The sequence below is a fragment of the Condylostylus longicornis genome, unplaced genomic scaffold, assembly GCF_029603195.1.
Source record: "Condylostylus longicornis isolate FDR11 unplaced genomic scaffold, ASM2960319v2 ptg000004l, whole genome shotgun sequence".
NCBI classification, from domain to species: domain Eukaryota; kingdom Metazoa; phylum Arthropoda; class Insecta; order Diptera; family Dolichopodidae; genus Condylostylus; species Condylostylus longicornis.
The window spans coordinates 19,884,320-19,904,802 of NW_026577973.1; the positions used below are offsets into that span (position 1 = coordinate 19,884,320).

The 20,483-nt window shown below is 25.7% G+C and overlaps 1 protein-coding gene across 1 annotated transcript in view; it reads right to left on the reverse strand.

The window, feature by feature from the left end:
* Positions 1 to 630: 630 nt before the first annotated feature.
* LOC129609893 (carbonic anhydrase 1-like) overlaps positions 631 to 20,483 on the reverse strand; it is a 43,093-nt gene continuing 23,240 nt past the window's right edge. Inside the window, exons 4-7 of the mRNA XM_055522122.1 lie at positions 12,922 to 13,080; positions 12,709 to 12,829; positions 1,497 to 1,842; positions 631 to 1,423 (exon numbers count right to left, since the gene is read on the reverse strand). Coding sequence (XP_055378097.1) covers positions 1,100 to 1,423; positions 1,497 to 1,842; positions 12,709 to 12,829; positions 12,922 to 13,080 — 950 coding nt within the window. The 3' untranslated portion in view covers positions 631 to 1,099. The remainder of the gene's footprint in view (positions 1,424 to 1,496; positions 1,843 to 12,708; positions 12,830 to 12,921; positions 13,081 to 20,483) is intronic.

Below are 20,483 nucleotides of genomic sequence, written 5' to 3' on the forward strand. Positions count from 1 at the left end.
TTTCATGTTTTAACAGAAAAGAAAAACATATTCTTCTTATACTAAGTTTGTGAATATTTAACATTTTTTGCCCTTAAACTAGTAAATAACAATTTTTTTTTTATTTTAACAATTTCAAAAATTCGTTTTTTGTTTTTATTAAAGTTACAACATAATTATTATTTAATACGCATGTTATTCGTGTTTTATACTGATATATTGATATTTTTTTTTGTATAATTTTTATTTTAAAATTATAAGCAATATTTTTTTTATTAAGATTTCCAGATGTAGATATATAAAATATATATGTAATTTTATATTATTAGGGAAAGAAGTTTTTATTGTAGAAAGTTCTTGCTATTTTGTCAAGATCTTATAAACTAATTTTTACTAATTTTTATATATTATATATTTCAATGAAAAAAAAAACATTTAAATCATAATAAAAATTTAAATAACAAAATATTTAAATTATAAAAGAAAAACACACAACCATTGTTTCTAAAAGATTAACTCTAGTAGAATTTTATATTTAACAAGTAGATATTTTTTTTTATTAAAATGAAATGAGCACAGAGTTACGTTTTATGTTTTCACCGACATTAATTTCTGTTAAACTATTTAAATAAATTAAATTTTGAAATAAAAATATTGAAAGAGTTCTGAAGAGATTTCAAATTAACGCAATTTAGACATATAGGTATATATATAAAATATATTTATCTGAATAGGTTGCCAAATTGAAAATTAATTTATATTTAAAAAATTAAAAAGCAATTAAAATGAACCATCGGATCTTTTTGAAGCGCTTGTGGCTGAAAGAACAATATGGAAATAAGGATGTTAAATAACTCGCTAAGGGTTCCCGGGTGCATTTTAATCTAATAAAAAATTTGTTTATTAATTTTTCAAATTAAAACTATTTGAGGACGAATGAAATATGTAAGATAATTATAAGATTTTCATATTTTTACTTTCTGGTACTGGATCTCTCATGATGAGAATTAATTTTGATTATATATTTGATATTTTTATAAAATGATTAAAATGAGCAGTAAAATAGAATAAAAGTTTTTGTTAGAAAATTTCAGAATATTTTCTTGGTTAAAGGGTCAAATTAAAAATATTGACGACCATTTAATAATGCCAAACTAGATATGAATGTTAAAGCAGATGCAGAAATTTTATTAACTACTGGTCCAGCGGCATTATCTTTATCATCGTCATCATCGTTGTCATCATCATCATCATCATCTTTCTTATCATCTTTGTCATCTTTGTCTTTCTTATCATCATCATCATCGTCGTCGTCATCATCATCATGATGATCTTCTTCATCTCTAACCCATGTAACTGCACGTCTATGTGCTTTTTGTATAAATCTGAAATTATTATCAATTTTATCACCATCCTTTTCTTCAATACGCTTAAATGATTCAACCTAAAATCAAGAAATCATATGTAAAATATAAAATTTTTTGACAAAATATTCGCATAATATGCAAAAATTTTACCTGTTCTAAGGTTATTGGTAATGAATCTTTATAAACAATCCATTCAACATTTTCAGCGCAATCAGGTGTTGTTAATGAACCTTCATAATTAAAATATTCATCATTTGGATTATCTGGCATTAAATCTTTGACAGCAAATGAATGTGTTAATGGTCGACTAACGCCAACATTTTCACTTTCACAAATTTCATCAATTTGTTCTAAAATTTTTGCAATTTCATCATTATCTTTATGTGAAATATGAAATAGTACAGCAAATACAACAACACCATCGTCATGTTGAACGGCTTCAGTGAAATTACCATAGTCATCATTAACATGTACTAAATGTAATTCTAAAGCATATCTGCAAAATATAATTGAATTTATTTTTTTTTTTTTGAGTAATTTCCAAAAAGATTTAATTAATTATTCTAAACAAATCACTGAAAATAATTAATTAAAAAAAAAAATAATTTGATTTATAAAATAAATCGCTGCAATTTAATATAAATGTAAACTTTTGTAAACGTTTAATAAATTTGATAAATAAATCTGTATGTATATGGGAAATAGTTTATTGCCCCCGTAAAATTTTAGTTGTACTAATTTACATAAATATGCTAGTTCTTTTAATTTTGTGTCACATAAGCGGCCAACTGTCCCATTCATTATAACTATGTTTGAGGCTATAAAAATTGCTCATTCGTATGCGGTTACAAATACAAGTACAAATTTAAAAATCATATAATATTTTCAGTTATTGTTAAAATGGCAAGTAAGTTACCGCAAATTCTAAGTGTTAATAAGTGAAATGATTCAAATTTTTTAAGATAGACCTTTAAGATAGTGAATATTGTGGCCAGTTTAATTAAAACTAATTTTGTTTTTACATATGTGCTTGAACTAGTATAATATTATGCCTTGTTAAATATATATTTACATAATTTGACAACATTAATGGTAAATTCTTAAACGTCAAATTTTACAAAATCTGACTTGTCTGAGTTTACGGATACTCTACTACGTTTTTACTCTCAGTCAAAGTTTAAATTCTTAAACGTTTAAAAAAACTCAATTAAGCGTCAAAATTGTAGATTTTTTTTTTACATGCAGACAGTCTGACGTAGTAATTCAATAAATAAATTTGATGTGTTGAGTGACTATCATTACGTTAAAAATAATATAAAAAATATTTTTATTGTTAATTTTTAATATGTAAGTATAAAATTATTTTAAATCTAAAAAAAAATTTTTTTTTGTTTTGACGTTTACGGATGATCAAAATTCAAAGTCAATTACGGGTAAAAAGTTTACTAGATTTCTGTCCGTAAAAGTTTTAGTTTCAGACAGTTTGCAGACTAAAATCAAAATTTTGACGTTAAAGAATTTGCGGTAAGTTTATAAATTTTACGCATTCTAAGCTAGCTTAAACTAATTACTGTTATAAAGTAGAGAAATGCATAATAAAACGATTTAAATAATATTCATATTTTAATTTTCATTTAGACTTTAGAGGAAACTGTACAAAATGTTATGTATAATACACACATGTGCACACATACATATACATAAATACTTATTCATATTGAACATACTTATGTATGTATGTATGTATGTCTATCTAGTACATTATCAATAAAAAAATAATATGTGCGGATGAAAATATAAATATTATGTAAATTTAAATATAAAATTAAATATTTTGATATTAAAATACAAAAATGTATACATAAATGAATTATAGCTTTTTCCGTTCTCTTGGTATCGACATCTTAATCGCTACAATAACATTTTTATTGGAATCTAGTCAATAAATAGATGATTAATTGGATTGTAATAGGAACATTCATTTTAAACTAATGAAATCAAATCAACTATAGTGATTTTTACTTAATGAGAAAACGGAAAAAAAAACAAGTAAAATTAATTTCGTGATAATAAAAAAAATTTAACAGCAGACTGTTTTTAGAAAAATGAAAAAGAAAGTGTTACGCAACGTTTAAAAAATCTTGGCAAAAGAATTTTTAAACAAGAAAAAACAAAATTTTAAATATTTTTCAGTAAAAAAAAAATGTTTAAATAAAAGTGAAACGAACGAAACAATAAAAAATTTTGATGCCGCACCAACGTTCAATATGAAGTGAAAATTCTATTTTTAAAGGTAACTGTAAAAATAAAATAATTTTTTAAAATAAAAAACACAAAAATTATCTGTACCAAAAAAAATAATGAAAAAAAAAACAAATACTTAAAAATAAAAATTGACTTTTCAGTTTTCCTCTTACGCTTTTTCTTTAATCATAAAAATTAATACGAGATTTCTTTACATGCTAAAAAACTCCGTGAACAGAGTTGCATGCTATACACACATATCGAATGTTTGGCCGTAATTAAATTAATCACATACATACATATATACATATACAGCATACCTATTACGTATGCATAAGATACGACTAATTCGAGTAAAAGGTGAATTTTATTTATATAAATTTAAAATTCACGAAATTCCTATACAGTAATAAATCTTCTAAATTTGTTTATATTAATAACACTCTTTCAATATTTTTAACGTCATCCAATTCAGAAAATATATGTGTTATAAAAACTGTTCAAATCATATGCATGTATATGTAAGTATACATATTTTATAGTTGGTTTTAGCTTTACGAGAAAGATTTAATGTAAAATTATCTCATATTTCTAAATTCCGAAAACTTTGTCACAAATTAATTATTTACAAAATGGTGAAGATACAACGGACGCAAAATTATTGTGTAATTCTAAAATTGTCCTATATGTATGTAATTTTAGTTTCAGAAATTCAAATCTTCAATCTATGTTAATAGTGTATTAAAGAATATGAAAAATATTTTGAATTTCACGAATTCAATTCACCGAATCCCAACTAAATCTTCAAAAAAAAAATATGTAAGTAGTACCGTTTTGAAGTACAAAGTATTAATATAACCAGTTTTCTCATGAAACGGAACATATAGTACAACGCTTATTTTTGAACTTTTCAACCTTGGGAAGTTGTTTCAAAGAATCTCACAATGGTTTCACAATAATATTTTTAAAAACCTATCGTATCAAAAATTGTAGTGAAAATATTGATATTCGAAATTTTTACAGCTCTGTTATACCAAATTGAAAGTGGACAAATGCTGTCAGGAGTATTTGAAAATTGCAAAATTTTCAAAAATTAGTCTTATCCAAGGCCGCAGAAAAAACATTTTAAATATATTGGCGCAACCAAAAATTCAACAGATTTTTGTACATTTAAAAAGAAATTTACCAGGAGAAAATTCGAACTCTCAGGTCGACGGAAACCCTAAAGATGAACAAAATTTTAACATAATCACATGGTATACCAAGAGAATGATCTCATTCGGAATGACCTCGAAAATTTCGTTAAACTCTAGGATAAATAAATGAAAATAAATGTCTTTTTCCTAACATGTCTTTCTCCTTACATGCTTTTCTCCTGACATAACAGCAACACGCTAGATGGATTATTTATGATAATTGTTCGATGCTTGCTAAGTTAATAGAAATTTGTTTGGAGCACCTTTCATTGGTGTTTTAAGAAAATAGTGTAAAGGAGAATAATTTTTCATACGATATTTTGTTTAAAAATCCTCAATTAATAGCAAATACCAGACACACTTATCAACCAATTGTTTAATAAAAACTCACATACTTGAAACACACTATATACAACACTTACTTAAGTACTGTAACACTTAAATGTTGTAAAGTAAATTTGTGAGTTAATAAAATAAAAAATGTTTAGTTTTAGAACAATCTACATAACAGGTTAGCCGAACAAATAGCTTAAAGTATATTTTTTGATAAAATTCTTCTGTGTAATAAAATATTTCTATTTCATATCCAAAATTATTCATATACTCGTTTGCACATGATATAATTATAATATTAAAATTAAGCAATGAAAATCAAATTACTCCGGATGAAAAATCTATACACCCACTTTATTTATGTAATATACGTATATAATATATAGACAATTAGAAATGTTGTGCACAATATCACTGCATGTATAATACAAAAAGTTTATTAGTTGAAATTTTAGAGAATCTTTCTTCTTTCAAATGGAAAATCTTCACGCTTTTTCTAATTAAATATAAATTTGGACAAGGTGATGAAAATTTATTTAAAAAATGATATTTAGAGTTTTATTGCTGGAGAAATTATTATGTCAGCTGTTGTATATTAATCGTACCCCATATGTCTTGAGCAAATCTTTACAATTTAATTTCGTATATTTTATACAGAAACTGCTTTGAAATTAAAAATTTCATTATAAAAGAACTTTTTATAATGATAAAAAATTAAATACATTAAATTAAATGGGGTATACTAAAGCAATAAAGTTTCCAGTAACTTAGTTGGACAACTAAGGTGCTCAAAATTTTGGACAATGCTCAAAATTTTTGTTGTTATACTTATCAATATCCCTTATTGTTTATGTTTAGTATATTCAAATCCAAGTTTCAACAAAAGCACAAATGCAGTGTAGAATGCATTTTGGTTAAATTTTTATCTTGCGAGAATTACAAAAGATAGATTCTTAAACAAAATAAAGAAAAAATGTTTCATTTGAAAATTTTTACTCATTAAAAACGGAGAGCTGGGAATCGGGATTAAAAACATGAATCCCATTCAACACGTACTCAGTGTTGCTGTACGTGAACGAAATTTCATAAAATTCGCTTCTTATTTTGTGTAAAATTAGTGTCACCAACAAGAGGCGGGAGAAATGAGAGGCGCCATTGCACAATCATCTTGGTTTTTATACTGATGCTAATTAAGTAATTAAGAATAAAAAATAAGTAATTTAGTTGCATTTTCCAGAGAGTGAGCTTTGAGTGCATTTTTCAAAAATTGGTTGATTATTTCTCTTTATATATGGAAATGCATGTAACATTGGCCCGCAAGAAAATCTAGTTCCCGTATTTTTGCCCAGTGCCATAGCCAAAATAAACTCACATATAAACGATTGCAAACACAGACCGACATCTCTTTAAAAGTGGTTCATTTACGCTTTCCGACTATATGGAGAAGTGTGTTTCTATTAAAAACTTGACATCCAAAATTCGGTTCAAAGAAATTTTCATAGTTAATTTCCTTTTGAAAAGTACCAGTTTGAAATTTTAGCAACACCTGACGATAATATATATTTTTTTTTTTCAACCTTCGTCTCCTTTCGTGTTAATGCATCACAAAATTCGGAATATTTTCATTTTTGCTCATACATTTTTTTAAAAACATAATTTTGTTAACTTTTCATAAAAGCTTTTGCTTTAAGTAAAGGCAAAATAAAGTGTTCTTATCCAAAGCACAGTCGAATGTCTTAAATGATCGCCAATGCAATTAATTTCGATTTTAAGGGAACAGTGCAAGTATAGTACATCATTTAAAAAAAATAGTATTTTTTCTTGCAAATTTGCTGTCAAAACTTCTTTCTAAGTTGCTATAAGCCAGCACTTCTTCCGCGTGTGCTTACATATTGTCCCCTTACAAAATAATTCACATCAATAATATTAAAAACTTTGATTAAAAATAGGTCTTTTTAAGCTTTTATCGATTCCATTAACAGTAATTATTTATAAATTCATGTAACCTATAAAAATGTATAACGTCATGTCAGACATTTTCATTTAAAAGAAAATAACTTTTCACACTTACCAATTATGCAAAGGTATAAATATCATCTTTTAACCTACAGCAATCGAATTGCGTAAACCATTATTTTGTTGAAAGAAGAAGAAGTCTTAATTAATAAAAATGCCAAATCAAGTTTATATGCAAATCCAAGACGTATACATTATTATACTTGCATTTCATTACGACAGTATGCGATCGTTAAAATATATGTTTTTTTAAGGAGTCAGCAAAAAATATTCAATTCAATTACAAGTCGAAGAAAAAACCAACAAAATTCAAAGTTAATGGTTTATTTTACAATAAAACATCTTTATGATTATTACTTAACATTATAATATTTTTCTTACATACACAGCTATATGCACACATGTATGCTATACCCATAATTATGCGTTTTTATACTGCGCACTGAGATTTTTGGTTTTCAGTAAATTTTTTTGTATAAATTACGTTACGTATGCAGTCAAAAAATATTGTTTAATACATACCAATAGTTTACAATGTACAAAGAATATGAAATTGGTAATCTTCGATATTTGCAATCATTAATTTTTACCTTTTAAAGCTCTTAATTGCTTAACTTAATAAGTATCAATTTTTCTTTTATAAATCTTGTAATATAATGTACATATAATGTATGTAGATACTCTGGTTGTTTGTGCAAATATTTTAGTTTCAAGACTCTACAATTAAATTTTATAATATTACCTAATTATTTGTTACACCTTCTTATCTTAAAAAAGAGTTATAAGGTAAAATTAAAAACTAATTAGGGTTCATAATGATTTAACCACATTAATAATTGAACTGATTTTTTTAGTTTTTTTTTAAAATGTGTCGAAAATATTTTTGCTTTATTAATAGTTACGCGAGGGCTACATAATAATAAGGTGATAGTAAATCACAGCGTACAATATCTATTGAGAGTATATGAATTTATTCGATGAAATCGAATGATAGGTTGTCATACTAATACTTGTTTTTGTATAAGGGAAAAATTTTCAGTTTGTATATGCCATAACGATAAATTTTGTGCAGGTAACGATAAGTTTTTGTGAGCTTCTTTATTTATCTGAGAGCAGCGTATTTAAATTGAAAAAAGAATGTGAAAAAATATTAATAAAAAAAAACATATTTTTGTCTCTTTTTAGTATCTGCATACGTCATAATTAAAAATTTCAGTTTTTAAAAACTCAAAGCCTTTCCTCAATTATTAAGCACATAATAAAAATAATCTAAACTCGTATTTTCTTAATATTTTTTAAGGTTCCTTAATTCAAATGCTTTCCATAGACGTCTGCACTGTAACTTTCAAATTTTAATATACGCATACATATGTAAAAAGTATAAAATTTTGTATAATTTTTAAACTTAATAATAGAATAGTTTAACATAAATCTAAAAACTATTAAAGATAAAACGTTTCAAGTGAAAATGATACACACGCATATTATTACATTTGAAATCTAATATCCGGTCTTGATAATTCTAAAAAACTATTTATAATAAGAAATGCCTTAATTTTGCACCTACTAACAGTCTATTTAAACTAAATCTCTAACAGTGGAATAATTTTCGTTTTTCTCTATTTAATAATCTTGAATTCCCATTGTAATGTTATTATTGGTAAAAGTAAGGCGAATATGATGAAGTTATTCTACAAAATACAGTATAAAGCATAAATCAAAGCGTTGTTATATTAATGTATACAACATTAGGGTGAGTCGATGTTGTATAAGGGAAAAAAGCGATTTGTTTGTATGGCATAGTATTGATATAATCTCTTAGATGTAAGAAAAGTAATAATTAGAAAAACAAACCACATACAGTAAAATTTTGTAGTTCGATTTCAGTAGGGGCCAAATATTTATAAAACCTTAATATTTTGGCCATATTTATGCTCTAAACAATCTGAAGGTATTTGAAAGGCTATGATTTAAATCCACTGCTTTTAAAATTCATACAAAATTTTTCGATTGATGGCATTGCTTTTTGTGCTAAAAATTAATAGAATTTTACAAACTTGACCTCATAGGAGACAATGAATTACAATTGGGTTCGACAAAAAAAAACAGTAACGGGCCCACCTTAAAGTGGGAAACCTATGTCAAAAACATATTTAACATATATTTATATGATATACATTATGTTAAGTAAATAAAAACATGCTGCCTAACAAATTCATTGTACACACACTAAAACTAGCTCACTGTATAACAATTCACAAATAAAAAATAAAAAATAAAATGAATATAACAAATTTAATGTGACGACAATGACAATGAGAATTGTTAAAAGAATTCTATAGGTCATTATAATTCCCTATTTTTTCATCACTATCAAAACTTTTCTAGCACAATTGAATCTTATTAGATGTCAAATCAGCGGTAATGTGATAATACAATATACATTAAAATATGCGTTCACGTCACATTATTCGCGAAAATAAATTATTTGTTTTTGTTTTTCTTGTTTTTTTTTACGCTACTGCACATTTATATACTATCCACATAAATTAAAATTGGTTTGAAAAAAAAAAAGCTTAAAATTAATTTAGAATTCATAAAAAGTTAAACTAGATGATGATTCGTGATATAAATTTAATCTGCTATGGGCGAAAACATGAATTTAAGTTTTTAAAATTAAAATTAATGATATATGAAAGCGCTATATCTGTGCATCAATTATTATTTTTTCATTATATGCATTCAATGTTAATTGATATCAGCATTTGGCAGTTTTAATTTAGATAAAAATTAATTAATGCAACGTACATGATAATTTTTTATTAAAATTTTGTAAATTATTATACAAACTATGTACTACAGAAATTCTGTATTTTACGAATATGCTAAACGGCAAAATAGAAAGCTGTTTCAAAAAAAAAATGCTCTTGGCGGATTTTATTTTAGTTGTAATAAGCTTAAATAAACGAGAGAACCAATTATAGTTTCGAACTCAAAACTAACTGTTTGATAGTGGCATGATTTTAGTGTATTTTGAATTATGTTATATTTTCTTTTGGATACAACCGCTACAACAATATGTGATATTATACAAAAGTCATATGCGGCAACACTGTACCATATAATATTACATCAAATTATAACATGACTTAATATTATATAATATTAGTTTCGAAAAATGGAAATAATTTTCATTCAAACACAATATTGTATTTTAAACACGAATAAAAGGTAATAAAAAAATTAAGTTTTTTAATAATCTAAGGAAAATTTTGACTTTCCGTTAATTATATAGAAGTTATCAATACATTGTATGAAAACTTTAGTGTTGTTAACACGGAATCAACTTTTAATTAATTAAAAAATATTAATCATAATCATATTTTAAAGGGAAGCTTTATGCACTTTTTATTCAATTTGCAAATGAATGAGAAAGAGTCGTAATTAAATTATAATAAATTTCAATAATAAAAATTTATACAATTAACCTTTGATTAATTTTCATTTTATTAGCCGCAGGGAATTCATTATGTGTAATAGAGCATATTTTCAACTTTAAGAATACAAAGGCGATAATTAATTCAAAGTAATTAAGATTTTTGAATTTTTATTAGGTTTAGTATGGATACAGTTGGGAAAAAACACTAAGTGTGTGTGCATAAAGGCTATAATTAGTATAAGAACTCAAATCCAATTGTTCATATAAAAAAGTTGGGCCAAACCAATGGATTGTAATGCAGCACTTTTACCTTCAACGAGCGAAAATACCTTTTAAAAACAATCTAACTATGATACTACATTATTAAAACTACTTTCATTCGTATACGAATATATTTCAATGATTGAATACATTTAGGATGAGCAAGTTTACATACACTTTGAAATAAAACGAAAAAAAAATTGAAAGAAGCGCATTTAGTGTTAATTGTGTGAGTTAAGAAAAGTAATTATATTATTAATGGAATGGCATTTACCGTTATCTTTCTGCATTCATACAAATTCAGGAAGGTTACAGTTTCGTAAATACAAGTTGCCAAAAATTGGAATTCACAAATTTCCAAACGCGATAATTTCAGAGGGGATGAAGCTGGAAAAAAGTTTTCTAACAAAATAAACTATTTATTAGTGTCTAAAACCTGCTAAAATTTCAAACTCCTACAACCTGCAGTCTAGGTTAGAAAACAATATCAAAAATATGAAAAAAACGAATTTAAAATAACGGTAAATTTTAACGACCATTTTGTTTTTTTTAAATTTAAGTATTTTCCTGTATTCCCCCTTGTATTCCTCAATAGAAAAAGCCAGAAAAATAGTTTTCTAATAGTTTTTTAAAAGTTTTTTAAAAAAAAAAACGGGCCGAAGGACGGAGGAACAGAGTGTATTGTATAGGTTATTTTGTTTTGATATGTGTAAATTATTTTACAATACAATTTTTATAAAAATAATTGTGTTCAGCATAAAAAGCCAAATATGTAGCTAGTCATTATACTTATGACAATGAAAGTTTTTTAAATTTACAATTAGGGGTAGCATTTGATTTTCTACTAGAAGTTTGTGTAGACTTTTAGCTTTACTTAATGCTTTCAGAAATATTTAACAATTCATAAAGGCTTTTTTTAAACAAATTCGAAATTAAAAGTTTTGATATAATATTATTAAATAATAAAGTAATTCTCTAGCGGATTAAATTAATGTGACCCATAGTAAGGTTAACTTCGCTTATATGATGTACATATTATAATATATTATATCATAAATGTATGGCGCTTTTCAAGATTGTCATATTAACGTATAAAATTGGGAAAACATCTTATAAATAAAAAAATTTAAATTTAATATTAAAATTAGCTAGAAGTGAATGTTAAAACAATGTCAAAAAATTGACTAAATAAAAACAAATCTTTACTTGTTATTTTTTTTTCATTCTAATTTTGTTATTTGGATAAACTAAAGTCATTTACGATTCCCGTGTAATTTAATCGACTCTTGAATTTAATTTCTTAAATTAAACAATATATTTTTGGTTTTAAAAATATCAATTTAAATAATTGGAAGGTACACTAAAACAACAAAAGAACGACACACTTACGAATAATTCACACTTATAAAAGTCACATTACAATCAAATATGTTAATTTCACCTTAATTTATAACGAGTAAATTTTTAAATTTATCATAGAAATTACAATATTTATTATCTATGTACATTTCCAAAAAGACCCGCCTAACATTTGCACATATCAATGCTTGTAATGTTATAGTATTATTATATTATGGCAAAAAATATTGTACTTGTGAAAATAAAATTATTTTTCTAGTATAATTTATGAGCAATTTATAGCAATTTTTCTCTACTGATTATTTAATTTTTTTAATTTTTAGATTTATAGCAAAACGGACAAAGATTTTTTCACTCGAATAAAATGATGTATTGCGATAATATTCATATATTTTTTTTTTGTAAAATAAATATATATATTTGTAAGCATTAAATTAAATATTCAAAAAAAAAAAAGAAAAAAATTTTTTAAAATCCTACTTAAATTTTTAGAATAAAAATAATTTATATTTACCTTTCTCCTTCAATTTTATGTTCGGAGTTCCAATGGAAATGCATTTGAACTAATTCATAAGTATCCTTTTCAAGGCAACCTTTACTAACTTTGTGATCATTTGAAAATTTATGAATTTTAACTAGAAATTTCAATAAAATAATATTTTACTAATTTATAGAAAAGTTAAAATGAATATGTTACAAATGCTTGTCTATCGTATAGTAAAAATACCTGTATGACCATTATTGACAATTTCCGCGTCCTTTAATTCCTCTTCATAATTATCAAAGTCAAAATGTGGAAAATCCCCTCTTATAGAAGTATCCCTAGACAGTGCGATAGGACTCTGTAGTTTACCTTTATCACATAATCCACCCCAATCTGGGAATTCTGTAAATAGTAAACAAATGAAATATGATTATTAATTTTAGATTTTTTAACAAAGTTATAAATTAAAAGCAACAATATAATGAACACACTTTCAACATTATTTGGTTTAAGAGCATTTTTTGCACATATATCCTGGAAAGTTTTCCCATATTAATTAATTTTGAGATTTTCAAATTCCAAATAATTTTTTAATTTAAAAGGGTATGTTTATTTTTACTCTTATTACTGTGAACCAATATTTTGCAAGGCTTACATTTTCTATCTTATTCAATTTCAATTGAATTTTAATCATAGAATTTAACGAAATATAAATTCATAAGTATCTATAGGTACTTATTGTACAGGTATATCACAAAAATTATATCTTCAATGCGTTTTCAAAATATAGTTTCTTTTTTGGTTTTCAAATAAATAAAACTTAACCAATCATATTTTTATCATACAAAGGCACACAAATTAATCAATTATAACAGAAAGTCAATTTATGAAAACTCCATAACTTTTAACAAATTGAACATGTTTGCAAATTATTTTGTATGTGACTATTTTGAAAATTATTAGCCCGTTAATTTTAACACAATTAACATTTTATAATATGGTACATATATGTACATTTGCGGTACATTCACTAAAAAGGTATAAATTACAATAGACAAATATAATAGCGTTTTAAATTTTTAACACTTCAAAGAAGAGCAATTATTCAAAAAAAAAAAAAAATAACAATAAAAAAACGTAAAACAAAACTCTCTTCGAATGCTTAAATGCTTCCTACAATTCCCATATGTATTATACGAAAAAAAACGTAACAAAAAAGGTAACAAAACTTAAGTATAACGCTTGAGTTGCACTTTCCAAAAAAAAGCTTTAAAATAACATAACATATCAATTAGCATAAAAGTAAGAAAGAAACAAAAGAATACGAGAAAAAAATTCATAAAAATGGCGAAAAAGATAAAAGCCAATGACTATCCGAAATTCTTTACAAACACCTGAGGCACATTATTTTAATAAGGTACTAAAGAAAAAAATGGAGTTTAAGTAAAATTCATAAAAATTCATGCTTGTTTCCTATAAGATTTCTAATTCAATAGTCGTATTTCTAAAATAGAATTTGTTGTCAACTTTGGAGATAAAGGATTTTAGTTACGATGTGAAAACCAATTTCGACTTTCAAATTTTAGCCATAAACAAAAAGTGTTGGTACAGTTTTAATACATCCAATTTCAAGAAGAAAATGATTAACAATATGGTAAGCTAAAGTGAAAACGAACCTTATAACTATAACTGATTGAAGACGTTTCAACTACGGGAATCGACGACTGATTTACACAATATTAATCAGGATAATTTGGTAACATTGTTCAAATGTAACTTCATTCGCAATGATTTTCTAGAACTTAGAGTGTACAGATTGTCATAAATAGCAAGAGTGAGCGCAGTGTGACAACTTGTTTGAAAACTTACATTTTCTAAGAGAAACATAACAAAATTTTCCCTTTTAGCACCTTTCCAAAAAAAGTAATTATAAGTTTCAGTATGTCCGTCTGTCCATATGTCGGTTTAAAAAATTTCTACACAATTTAATATAGATATCTGAAATTTTATACACTTATAAAAACTTAAACTTATTGTAACTTAGTATAAGTTTATACTAGTTAAAAAAAATTCTTTTCGATTTTATAGAAGATAAAAAAAGACAAATATAAAAAACTAGACCGGTAAATCATAATACAATTTTTTTTAACCTGGTAATTTTTAATATTTCCGAAAACCAAAAAAATGTTAGCCTCATTTAAATGTCAAAATGCATTTTCGCACGCTTCGCTATAGTATAACATAATTTTAATTCATCAATTAGTCAGATTTATTAGATTTTAAACGTTATTAAAAAAAAAAATCAGAAGTAAAAAAAAATCGCTTAGTTTCCGAAAAAAAAATAAACCATTTTTTTCTACATAAATTTTTAGCGAAAAATTTTCGCAAATAAAAATAGCAAAAAATTTTAATTTCGAGTTCAATGATATCGCAGCTTTGTTTTTTATTTTGATTAACTAGTTTTACACACGTTTAAATTTGTGCAAACTAATTTATTTTTTTTTTTATTAAATAAAAAAAACGTCAACAAATTATCATGGTCGTATTTTTAAGCGCTTTAATATTTAAACTTTTATAGAAAAGTTTTCTTAAAGTTCAAAAGACTCTCTTATATTTAGATATTGTTCTACAGTGATTTTAAATTTCATTTATAAAAAATTGACATTTAGTTTAGTAGAAAACTTAATTAACATTAAAGGCACTGTTTTTACTGTAAAACTTGCCTTAATACTTCAGTCTAATAATCAAATTAAAATGAAAATTTGGAGGCCAAGAATCTATAAAAAAAACCAAAAACTTGATTTCATTAAAAGATTCAACGCTTCAGATCTATTCATTTTGACAACATCTGATAGATATGTGTTATTTTGAAAGTAAGGCCCTATTCATTTATCTCGCTATTTTACTATGACAGTAAGAAGAAAGTGAGTAACTATCATATACTTGTATAATGTAATTTACGAGTGGGAAGGATTATTCTCATTTTTTTCTAAAATACATACAGAATTTATTCACTTTGTTTTTGAAAGTGAGGCGTTCAGTCGATAAAATCCAAATGAAAAAAATTTTATTGGAAAAGTGAAACATCCATTAGAAAATACTGAAGATTCTGATTTGAAAATGAATTAAAATTGAATAAAAAAGCGAAATACACGATCAGGCTGTGAAATTTTCAGTGTCGAAGATTGGATGATTTGATTTTGAAAAAACAAAAATTTTACTTTTTAAATTTAATTTAGCCTAGATCAAATTGACTTAAGACTAAACCAGCTAGTTGTGATATTTTTAATCTATAAAAATACAATCAACGAGTTTGTAGAATTTATTTTCTACCGGTATTCGCATTGAAACTGCACACTTATGACATAACTATTTACGATATTGACAATATTGACAATAATTTTAATGTAATGAAAGTAGTATATTGATAGGATAACTGCAGTATCCTATCAATATACTACTTTCACGACTTTTGACTTAAGCTAATTAAACTTTATTCTGTAACACATCCTTCAGCTTCTATGAGTAATGCGAAAGAGCTATATTGCTCTAGAAGTCAGGACAAAAATTTTTGAAGCAATAATTAGAATCTATTAGATTTGAGTACAAGGCCGGTTTTTAGATTCACAGGGCAAAATTAATAAAGTTGGGTCAAACCAATGGTTTGTATTGTAGCACTTTTCCCTTCAACAAGTGAAAATTCTGCTTTTAAATGCAGTCTACGACTATGGATACCTATAACACTATTAAAATTATTTTCATTCATATACAAAACTATTTCTAGGATTGCATATATTTAGGATGATGCATACATGCAGTCTTTGAAATAAAGCAAAAATTAATATAAAGAGGGGTTAACATAACGCTCGATTTTAAGGGTTATTTGTGTGAGTTAAGAAAAATAATTATATTTTTTAATGTCATGGAAACTACCGTTAACTTTTTGCGTTTATAGAAATTTGAAAAAGCTTGCGGTTTCGGAAATATAAGGTATCAAAAATTCAAATTTTACAAATTTCAAGAGGGAATAACTTGAGAGGGGGTGGAGATGGAAAAAAATTTTCTTCTAACAAAATAAACTATTTGTTAATGTCTAAAAGATCCTAAAATTTTAAGCTTCTACAGGCTGGGGTCTAGAAGAAAAACGAAATCAAAAATTTGGAAAAAAAAGACTTTAGATAACGGTAAATTTGAACGGCTATTTTGTTTTTCTAAAGTTTAGCTATAGTATACTGTGCTAGAGGAAGCAAGCCACTGTCTTTCTGCGTTTGCAAAATTTCAAAAATGCTTATGGTTTCATTGGAACAAATAGTTAAAAGAGGCCATTTTTAGGGTTTTGGGGGGCTATAACTTCTAAAGGGGGGGAGATAGGTAAAAATTTTGTTCTACGGAAATAAGTTTCTAGTAAAGGTCTATGTACGTACAAAATTTCAGCTTTTTATCTTCAAAGGTGTAGAAGTTTTGTAAACAGACACACGGACAGACAGACGGACGGATGGACGGACGGACGGACAGAGTGAAACTAATAAGCACTTTTTTTCAAAAATTTTTTCTAAAAGTGCTAAAAATCTAAATTGTTTTTGCAAACAGAAAAATGAATTTTCTTGTATGTAAAATTCACCGAATTCTAATTTTATAAAAATTTGTTTTTGCTAATGATTTATGAAGTACCTTAAATGTGTGAAAGTTAATTAATCTTCGTATTCATTGTATTTAATAATCAATTATTACCGTTTCCATAAATTTTTATCAAAACAAAAATCTTATCAAATTTAAATAATATTGAAATCGTGTTTGTTTACGGAACATTATTAAACGAAATAATAATTTAGCTATAATATTTTTATTGGAAAAGAAGTCAAAATTTTAATCAAATATGACAGAAAAGATTTATTATAAATTTAATAATTTGGAAAAAAAATATCATAAATATAAAAGTTGTATTTTGTGGTCAAGGACAAATTTTTTTACGTTTTCGTTATATTTTTCTACCGTAATTTTACTAATAATTCTTTCTAATCAACCATTTATCAAAATTTCAGATTCGTAAATTAGTTTTACAGAAATTTTTTAAATAATGTCTTTTGAGAAAAGCCGTACACCAAACTATTAACGTTCATCTGATACTAAAATTGTTGGTCAGGGTACAAATTTAGCATTCCTTATCAACGTTGCAACACAAAATTTAAATTGTTGTCATTTCAATGAAAAATATTTGAAAAATTATAATTATATAAAATTAAAATTATTATACACAACGATATTATAATAGTAATTACCTACTTTATAATTAATTAGTTGGCATTAGTACGGGCATTAACATAGTATATACAATAACCTACCTATGTATCTAAATTCTTTCAAAGGTTTTGATTGATTTTGAAGATAATAAAATATTTTACTAAAGAAAAAATACGATTGAAGTAGAAATAAAGTTGGGTCAAACCAATGGTTTGTATTGTAGCACTTTTCCCTTAAACAAGTGAAAATACTGCTTTTAAAAACAGTCTATGTATATCCACCACACTATTAAAATTATTTTCATTCATATACTAAACTATTTCTAGGGTTGCATATATTTAGGATGAATGATTTATGCAGTCTTTGAAATAAAGCAAAATTTAATATAAACAGGGGTTAACATAATGCTCGATTTTAAGGGTTAATTGTGCGAGTTAAGAAAAATAATTATATTTTTTAATTTCATGGAATTTACTGTTAACTTTTTGCGTTGAATTAAATTTGAAAAAACTTGCGGTTTCAGAAATATAAGGTGTCAAAAATGCATATTTCACAAATTTCAAGAGGCCATAACTTGAGAGGGGGTGGAGATGGAAAAAAATTTTCTTCTAACGAAATGAACTACTTGTTAATGTCTAAAAGCTCCTAAAATTTCAAGCTTCTACAGGCTGGGGTCTAGAAGAAAAACGACATGAAAAATTTGGAAAAAAAGGACTTTAGATAACGGTAAATTTGAACGGCCATTTTGTTTTCCTAAAGTTTAACTATAGTATACCGCGGTAGGGGAAGCAAGTCACTGCCCTTCTGCGTTTGCAAAATTTCAAAAATGCTTATGGTTTCATTGCAGCAAATAGTTAAAATAGGCCATTTTTAGTGCTTTGGGGGGGTATAACTTCTAGAGGGGGGAAGATAGGTAAAAATTTTGTTCTACGAAAATAAGTTTCTAGTAAAGATCTATGTACCTATTAAATTTCAGCTTTCTATCTTTAAGAATGTAGAAGTTTTGTAAACAGACACACGGACAGACGGACGGACGGACGGACGGACGGACGGACAGACGGACGGACGGACGGACGGACGGACGGACGGACGGACGGACGGACGGACGGACGGACAGAGTGAAACTAATAAGCACTTTTTTTCAAAAAATTTTTGGAAAAGTGCTAAAAACTACTAATTATTACTTTTAATTATTTCTTAAATCTCTCAGTTCATTAACTCAAAGTGAATCATTAAAATTTTTTTTTCAGTCTTTTTTCAGCAACAAGTATAAATATTTCAGTATAGGTAAACGGAATGAAATATACCCTGCACCTTGACAGTTTATGTCTGACTATAAAAACTTTGTTCTTCAAAATATTTAAAATTATCTTTTATAATCATATGGCTGTTGAATCGAGCCTGTCAAATCATTTCAAAAAACCTCACGGATATGTCTGAGTTATAATTGACCACCGAATTTCATGCAGCCAACTATATTATTTTTTCAAATATTTAATTTTAACTTTCAGGATTGTTCAGCAGTTAACCGAACTAGTGCAGCCATTAACTGGTTTTTTTGAAAGTGGTATAAGTCCACTTTTTAAAAAGACTAAGTTAATGGTAATTTTAGTGAGTTATAGACACCTTCTCTCCAGTATTTACAATCACAATTTCAACAGAGTTCTATGTAGACATAAAATAAACAAATTATGTTATTATGGCCAATATTTTTAAATTGATTCAAACGCAAGCCCATAAATATCTGAATATATAAAGAAATGGACTTGTACCACTTTCAAAAAAACCAGTTCATTTAATTGAAATTATTTCAGAATATATATGTATGTAAAATGTATGTATTAGCCACACATTCAGAAAATATTTTTGTTAGTTTTTGAAATATTAAAAATAATATCTTTTAATTGTACAGCCGTTACCCGAGTGATGCGATCGAAGGGAGGAGCTTGTCTAAATAAACGCAATATTTTACGCAGAGCCAAAATATCTACCTATGCCACAGACGATCTCTTTAAATGCTTACAAACTCCACACCAAATTTAATAAATAAACCCTTTTCTAGGTGCAGGGTATAAAAAGACAATAAATAAATTGTACTTTATTATTTTTCGGCTACAAATTTTACTAACTGCAAGAATCAAAGGTTGCATAAATTGAATTTTGAAAATAAAGTAATTAAAATAAAATTATAGAATGTATATGAAAATATTTTGAAGAATATTAATTTCCAAAAATTATGATCATGTTTTTACTGACAATTCCAAAACTTCGTCAACGCACAATCATGTAAATTTCGTTGAAATTGGTGCGCTATAATAAGTATTCCCTAACAGTTATTTTCAATATATTTAACTAAGGTCGACTCAAAAGTTTTAGCTTGTTTATTATTAATTAAGAATACGTAAGATTTCGAGAAAGAAAGAAGAGCATATTTTTTTCGGTAATTGAACTTTTTTTTCTTATACATTAATTAGATTGAAAATTAAATGTTAAGTATTGGCATGCACATACCATAGACTTAAATTGTATAATAAATACCAAAATCATTTCATTTGTAGACCACA